Source organism: Medicago truncatula, chromosome 7 (genome assembly GCF_003473485.1).
Source record: "Medicago truncatula cultivar Jemalong A17 chromosome 7, MtrunA17r5.0-ANR, whole genome shotgun sequence".
In the NCBI taxonomy this organism is placed as follows: Eukaryota; Viridiplantae; Streptophyta; class Magnoliopsida; order Fabales; family Fabaceae; genus Medicago; species Medicago truncatula.
Window position 1 is genome coordinate 55,278,548 of NC_053048.1, and position 7,731 is coordinate 55,286,278.

The window sequence follows — 7,731 nt, forward strand, 5'->3', positions numbered from 1 at the left end:
GCTTGCTTCTTAATAAATTTGACTGAAGAGTTCGATAAATTTGTGGAACAAAACTGTATATTGCTATCCATAATTAGATTTTTAATATGTGTGGAATGTCCAAAATATCATATAATTTGGGACAAAGGAAATAATAATAATAATATTTATTAAATTTGATAATGTACGTGACGTCATGATTTTGTTTAATGTAGGATAAAAAATGAAAATTGTAAAAGCATGGAATATGGATTTTGAAGATAGATAATGAACCAATAAAAGAGTTAGTTCGGTCCACGTGTTGAAGCAGCGAAAATCAGTGTTCCAAAACACATGACAGTGGATAACAAGCAAAGGGTGGTTTCTCTATTTTCCTCAAACAAACAAAAACATTGAATCTTAATTCTTAACATAGGAAAAAAAGGATAACAGTGAAGAAAAGTGAGAGACAATGGCGGTTGCAGCAAGTGCAGGCACAGTGTTAGTTCCTCATCGGCTATTGACAACCACCAACGTTACTCGCTGCTCTGCTTTGCCTTATCTTCCTCCTCGTCTTTCTTCTTCCCCTTTCCTTAAACAACAACTTTCAGGTATTCCTTCCTTTTCTTTTTCTTACCACAATATTATGTATGTTTGGATGAACACCTTAATTTTCATTTCAGCTTCTAAGCTTATATTTTCGTTTAAGCTAATATAATTTGTTTTCATAAGCTATCTAATCTATCATCTTGAAGAGCTTATGAAAATCCAAATTCCAGTTTGACTTTAAGTTAACATGTAGCTGAATACAAGTTCAAGTTCAAGTTCTACTTTCAATGCTCATTTCAAGCTACTAGTTCATCTGCTTCTTTTTTTTTGTTTATGTATTTCAATTTATTTCCTAAATTATGTTACTGTTTCTTTCTTTTCAGAATCCCGTAAGTTTTCTCTGCATCAGACTAGAGCTTCTTCTTCAGAAGAAACATCTACTTCTCTCGATACCAATGAGTTGTTCACAGATTTGAAGGAAAAGGCAAGAAGCTTATAAATTGGTTCATTTTATTTAAGAATTTAGCTCCATTTTGAAATAATTTTGTAAAATCGATAATGTTCCATTTCCAATTCTAATCATGAAGCACCAAAACAATTAATGTAATTACACTCATCGGTGTTGTGTTGTGTCGGACACCAAACACATAAGTGTCGGTGCTAATCTTCTCTTTGGCAGCATTGATGTCTTTTACAGCTTTACTAACAAAGTAGAAGTAATACTAACCATTTGTCATTATCAGTGGGATGCGCTTGAAAACAAGTCCACAGTGCTTCTATATGGTGGTGGAGGTTTAGTTGCTGTTTGGTTATCTTCAATTCTCGTTGGTGCCATCAACTCAGTCCCCTTGGTAAGCCATATCACTCTTGCTTTTTTAAGTTCCCTTATTAGGCGTTTTGAACCAATCTGAAACAATTCTATTTTCGGTTTCAGCTTCCAAAGATTATGGAGTTGGTAGGACTAGGGTACACCGGATGGTTTGTGTACCGATACCTTCTGTTTAAGGTAGGCCAAATACATAAACATTCGTCATTATGTTATACACGTTTATATTAGTATTTCTTGAAAATGAGAAATTGAAGAAATTCTAAAGTCAATGAATTCACTGACAAATCATATCAGAATGTTTGTGAACTTTCTTGCATTGAATACACTTGTTTCTCTGTACAGTCTAGCAGAAAGGAACTAGCTACGGATATTGATGCACTGAAGAAGAAAATTGCCGGAACTGAATAGAACTGTATTAGTAGCAAGCCAAGTTGATCTTCCTTGCTCATCATTTGTTTGTTTTGCTGTATGTCTTGTTATATGAGAGGCATTTGTATCCCTTTGATATAGAATAGAATTCCTCGGTCTCTATAAATATCAACCTTGTATTAATCAATTTCATTGTTCAAATAATGCAGCAAATCTTATATATATGTTTGTGATTCTGAATGTAAACCATTCATATTTTTACTTCTATGGTGTGTGTGTGCAGAGTGTATATTCCAGAAAAGAATATCCTTAATTAAACACCTGTCTATTTTAATTTGCTGAATGTTTTGATACAAAAGAAGGCCAAATTGACAATTTGTGAGACATCTTGTATTGATAGAAAGTAAGGGTGCTAAAGAAATGAATGATAATAAGGAGTTTAAAAGTTTGATAATATTTCAGTATAACACTAATTGTATGTTTGGTTTGGCTTCTAGATAGATGTGAGTTTGATTTCACCGCAAAAACAGAGAAATATTAAATGCATGTTAGGATTTGCAGTGATACTATAAGAGCACAAATATCGACAGTGGTATTGCCAACGTGTGCCTGTGTGTGGCAGTTTGGATACTGCTTGGACACTGGTAATTGATATTGTGGTGGTGGCAATTGTTTACTACGGTGCCAAGAATGGCAACGGTGCCATTCTCTTCCTTTTTCACCTTTTATCAAAATTTTATTAGTTTAAAATATAAAATTGAAGTATATTGGAAGATTAGTGGTACCTATTTTAGAGTTTTGGAGAGTGGTATGGATATTTAGAAAAATGTAGTTGAGTGGTTTAAATAATTGGAAAGTGTGAAGTAATATAAAATATTATATGGGACCCATTTATACTACTCATATGGGTGGCATGGATGTGGGTGCTCTAAGAATCAGAGTGAACCATCACAATTTATTTCTACAAAAACTACATTTGTATGTTTGGTTTCACTGTTGGAGTAAAAAATTGATTATAGAGAGGTAAAATTGATTTTGACATGTTTGTTTGCTCTCAAGTCTAATTGATTTTATTTTAAAAATTGATTTTAATTTGAAGTTAGAAATTGAAATTTTTGATTCTAGAATTAACTTTTTCACATGTTTAATTTTTTTTTTTGAAACAACATAAATTTATTGTTTAACTCACTTTTATATTAATATATTTAGATATAAATTCTTTTTTCTTCAAAATAATATTTTATCATCGCATAATCAAACATACACGATTTAACAAAATCTTGGTGCACCATCATTTTATCAACCTCCCCACCTATCCAAACACACAAAGTGTGTGGTTTGAAAGAATAATTCAAATGTTTGTACAACACCCGATGCATCATCATTTAACATCCGATGCACGTCTCGAATAAGGTTATCTAAGAATCTACATAAAACAAAAAGTAGAATAAAATTTTAGGTCAAAATAAGTTTAAATTTTCTATTGAACAACAAATCATGCATATGGACACGGACTCGTGATCTATTCAATAAATTTTTAACAACATGTATATATATAGAGAAGCACCAATTGATGTTAATGCTTAAATTTATTTAATCTGAATTTGTTTATTTCGTCTTATTTGTGTTAAGAGGTCTTTGCTTATTTATCTTATTTTGGTCTTAGCTTTACTTACTTATAGTCTCGATTTCTTTTTTTGGTTTATTCATTTGATTTACATAACTGAGTAATAAAGGATTTGATACTATTGTTTAGAATTATTAGCACTATAGTTGAGATGGCCGAGTTGGTCTAAGGCGCCAGATTAAGGTTCTGGTCCGAAAGGGCGTGGGTTCAAATCCCACTCTCAACATTTTTTCCTTTTTTTGGTTAAAATTATGTAACATCCCCAAACTAGTTTCACGTCCTTCAATTGTTTTTTTTTTTTTTTTTTTTGGTACAAACGTCCTTCAATTGTTATTATTAATTAACTAGGATAAGATAAGAAACAATGTTCTTCAAATGGATCAACCTATAGGTTGTAGATCACAATGTTCCTGAAAAGGGAAAGGAGGATCAGAATAAGATCCATTAAGAATAGCATAGGTTATAAGCTTGCTTGCAGCTTCTGTGGCATGAATCCCATCCCAACTCACATAGTTGTAAGGGTCATCACATGCTGTTGCTGTCACTCTTTTTCCATTTATCTCCTTTGTATTTCCACAATACACTTTAGGATTGAAGTTGTATTCACCTCCACCATATCCACAACATGCTTTTGTACCATATTGAAGACCTGTTTCATGTAACAAACAAAAAAACATTTAAGGGATCATTACGATTAACAATGTTCTTTTAAAACAAGCCAAAAGATAAGTGTTTGAACCATGAGAAGTAGGATGCCGGAAAAGCTCCAACAGAACGGTGTAGGTATCGACATATATGACAGAAGCATCTGAGATACTTTCTCTGGTTTGTTTCAATGACTCTTTCAACATTTTGTTATAGTCCACTACTGCATTGTTGTAAGAAACCATGCATCCAAATTCGTCAAGGTCCGAACTATTATGAGGAAGTTCTACTAAGAATGAAGGATAGCACCCTACTGGTGCAAGATTAAGCACCATAAATGTTCTCCCACCAAGATTATATAGCTCCTACAAATTTCAGTCAGCAAAATTTCAAGTTAATAATAATTTTTGTCACCACAGAACTGAACACACTATATTGGTGTCATAACTAATAGACATAAGTTACTCTTACTTTAATGGTAGCGGCAATTTGTGAAACAACTTGAGGGAGAAACTCTTGCACACCACCTGTGCCAATGACTGCTAGGTTGGAAGTGAAATCATTTTGGCCAATATAAAATGTATACAAAGATTTTCCAAGTATATCTGGTGATGGAAGTTTGGTTTCTGAGCAACAATTAAAAGAAATTAGTATGTTAATATATTAACGAAGGAAATTAAAAGGACTAAACTTAGATGCAGTACCAGACGTAATTTTCAAACCATTTTAAAATTGTTAGTGCCAGTTATAAGAGTAGAAAGTTTGTGCATTATGTACCTTGTTGATCAGCTTCTTTAACTTTGGTTGCAAATTGTTTCATTTGGTTGAGCTGAATAGCAAGGGAGAAAGGGCTGATCCCAGTGACAAACAAAGAAGTATTAGGTAGAAGCACAGTGGATGCCAATGTAGCATAGTTGGCTCCATGTTTATAATAAGATCCTATTGATTGTAGATATGGACTCAAAAATGGAATTCCAATAGCTTGAGCTGCCAGAATCAAATAAATATAAATGTTTGATTGTTTAATAAATGATATATAGCTCTCAACCATTAAATTATGTCTCTAATCATGGTGAATGACATCACATACCAAGATATACAGAGATAGCAGTTGATAGAGTTAATATTTATTTTCTTGGACCATAAAAATAGTAAGTTGAAATTAATGGTGGAGACAAAAATGTCATGTCATGCATATTTATGAATGATATAAGATACTGAATATTCCATAACTATACAAATATTTCCAGCTATACGGATCGTAATGAGAAAATACTAACATAGTAACAATTATTCAAAAGAAAAATCTTGTTCACAACAAACATAATGCACATTTTACAATAGTTAGTAAGGAAGAGTTAAGGGAAGCATTGATTAATGTAAAAAATGATGTAGATTGTTGATTACCAATGAAATCAATCACAAGTCTCCCATCAGAAGCTCGACCAGCTGGTTTATTGAAGTAAGTCATTCCATAAGGACCAGATTCAGCAGGAAAAGCTGCATAAAAGCCACCAGTATCTGAATTTGAATCTCCAAAGTTGAAAATAGCCTTGAAATCACATTCACCTTGACTCAAACCAACCAAACAAGGCAACACAAGCATGAAAATGAACAACAATATATTCATGGATGTCTTTGAAGTCATTTTTGGAAGTTTTATATCTATATGAAAATTTCATGTTTACATACATTTTGCAAATGTGCACTCCAGTATTTGTTAATGATCAAACACATGGCAAAAGTGACCATTTTGGACGGTGTGGGTAATGTAAGTGTAGATATTGCGTACTATTATAGATAAATCACTTTGGTTTGAGATAAGGTTGGATCACAGTTCACACGGTTATGTGTGTCGTTATATATGGCAGTGGCACTATATATGTAATATTTCACCCCCTAGGCCCTAGCTAGCTATATTATCTTCTGAGATTGCAAGGGAGACTGAGATTTATTAGGAATACTTTGTGTATAAATTGAAGTTTTTATCTAACTCCTGCATAGCTTATTACTTTGTGAATTTTATTTATTGTTGATTAGACTCTTAACAATAAATATTTAAACTCCTTTTTATCCTGAATTTTGTGATCACAATGTTGTTACTTGCTGGCTATTGGAAATGGAAGGAACAAAAATTAAAAGGATTAGTAGAAGTTTTTATGTGCATGTTTGGACTACACAAGCTTATACCACTAGGCCAACCCAAGTGGGTTTTGTGGTAAGAATGTTAAGGGACCTTGTTGAAAATATTCACTAACTTTGGCTTTGAATTTCTGCATTTGCGATTTGCCTGGACTATATATCAAGTGAAGTGAAAAAGGACTAAGCCAAAAATTAGCTACATGTTAGAGGTAATGGCTTTGTAAGCCACATGAATTTATTGGATCGTAACTTCCTTAACTAGTGTTCCGGAGGCACCGGTTAACATTTTCCCTTTCAATTGCACAACAAATCTATTGATAGTTACAACTCGATCGTTGTTATTTGAATCGGAACGTAACTCTAGACCGGTTTATTTTCAGAGGTTGAACAATCTTATGGCCCATAGAGCAATCACCCATGGCAAATCAAATGGATTGCATATATAGGCTAAGAAATGACAATCAGAACTTGAGCATAAACAACAACAAAGTTCTATGTCAAACCATGTTTACAAAATAAAATAAAAAGAATATATTTGATGTAATTTTTCTACGCTCTCAATCAATCATAATTTATCATTTACACGACTTTTAAGCTAGATTTTGTCAAAAAAAAATATAGATATTAGGAAAGACAAAAAAATTTAATCATCCAACGATTATAATTGGTTTACAAAATTTAAAATTATACGCTATTTTTACATATCAATAATTTATGGAACGAATGCCCGATAACAATATATGTGATTCTAACACTCAATACTTTAATTGATTAAGGAAATCGATTAGCATTTGTTTATTAGCTAAAATCAATGCAAATCAATTTGGCTACATTAAGAAAGATTATCTCAAATGAACCATTCACACAAATATGAAGTATAGCTAATTGTAAACACAATTCAAATAATAAGTATTTACATTGAATTATGCAATCGAACAAATTTATTATGTCTGCACTAAGATCAACAATAATGCAAAATTAAATTTTTTACTAAACACAATTTAACACAATTGCATAATTGATTACGTGTGAAAAAAAGAATGTGCACTTCTTTGAGCTATGTTTTTCGGCACCACTTTTGAAAAGTTTGAATCTTTAAACAAGATTCTAAGAGCTAAAAAGATGTAAAATATTTCCTTCAAAGAGATGAAATTTTCTTGGCTAGCAAAACAAATTGAATTGGGTAAATTTGCATGAAAATAAAGAGACTACCAAATGAGGACACTGTAATATATAGAGGTTCAACCACATCATCCTTGCTAGTGGTCTCATCTTGTCCCACCATCATGGAAGATGAAGTTTCTTTATTGACATACAAAGTTTCTTCTATTATTGTCTTTAACCTATCTTTGTAAACAAGAACCCCCAGTTTTTATCCCACAAAAATTGGTCGCAAATCTTCATTTTTGGCAACTTCAACAAACTTGATTCGTGGACGTAATGATATGAGCTTAAAAGGTTCAACCGAACTATCCTAACTATTTTTCAGCAAAATGAAGTCCTCTTCAAAAGCACCAAATATCCACCCTCACCTCCAAAACAGGGATTTATGGACACTATAAACATGGAGCGTGAATTTTCAACATCATTGTTCAATCATACTAAGCTTTTC

The 7,731-nt window shown here is 32.4% G+C and overlaps 2 protein-coding genes and 1 non-coding gene across 3 annotated transcripts; 2 read left to right on the forward strand and 1 right to left on the reverse strand.

Moving 5' to 3' along the window:
* The first annotated feature begins 257 nt into the window (after window positions 1–257).
* LOC25499725 (protein CURVATURE THYLAKOID 1A, chloroplastic) lies at window positions 258–1,966 on the forward strand. Its single transcript, XM_013595132.3, has 5 exons — window positions 258–569; window positions 891–991; window positions 1,251–1,358; window positions 1,442–1,513; window positions 1,679–1,966. Exons 1-5 carry the CDS (start codon window positions 431–433, stop codon window positions 1,742–1,744), a joined length of 486 nt encoding a protein of 161 aa, XP_013450586.1. The 5' UTR covers window positions 258–430; the 3' UTR covers window positions 1,745–1,966.
* A 1,511-nt stretch (window positions 1,967–3,477) lies between these two features.
* On the forward strand, window positions 3,478–3,558 carry TRNAL-AAG (transfer RNA leucine (anticodon AAG)). The gene has a single exon. It is a non-coding gene; the product is annotated as a tRNA-Leu (tRNA).
* LOC11432844 (GDSL esterase/lipase At4g01130) lies at window positions 3,542–6,263 on the reverse strand. Its single transcript, XM_003626479.4, has 5 exons — window positions 5,385–6,263; window positions 4,755–4,964; window positions 4,449–4,603; window positions 4,072–4,342; window positions 3,542–3,981 (listed from the first exon to the last, which is right to left on the reverse strand). Exons 1-5 carry the CDS (start codon window positions 5,623–5,625, stop codon window positions 3,713–3,715), a joined length of 1,146 nt encoding a protein of 381 aa, XP_003626527.3. The 5' UTR covers window positions 5,626–6,263; the 3' UTR covers window positions 3,542–3,712.
* Window positions 6,264–7,731: the final 1,468 nt, after the last annotated feature.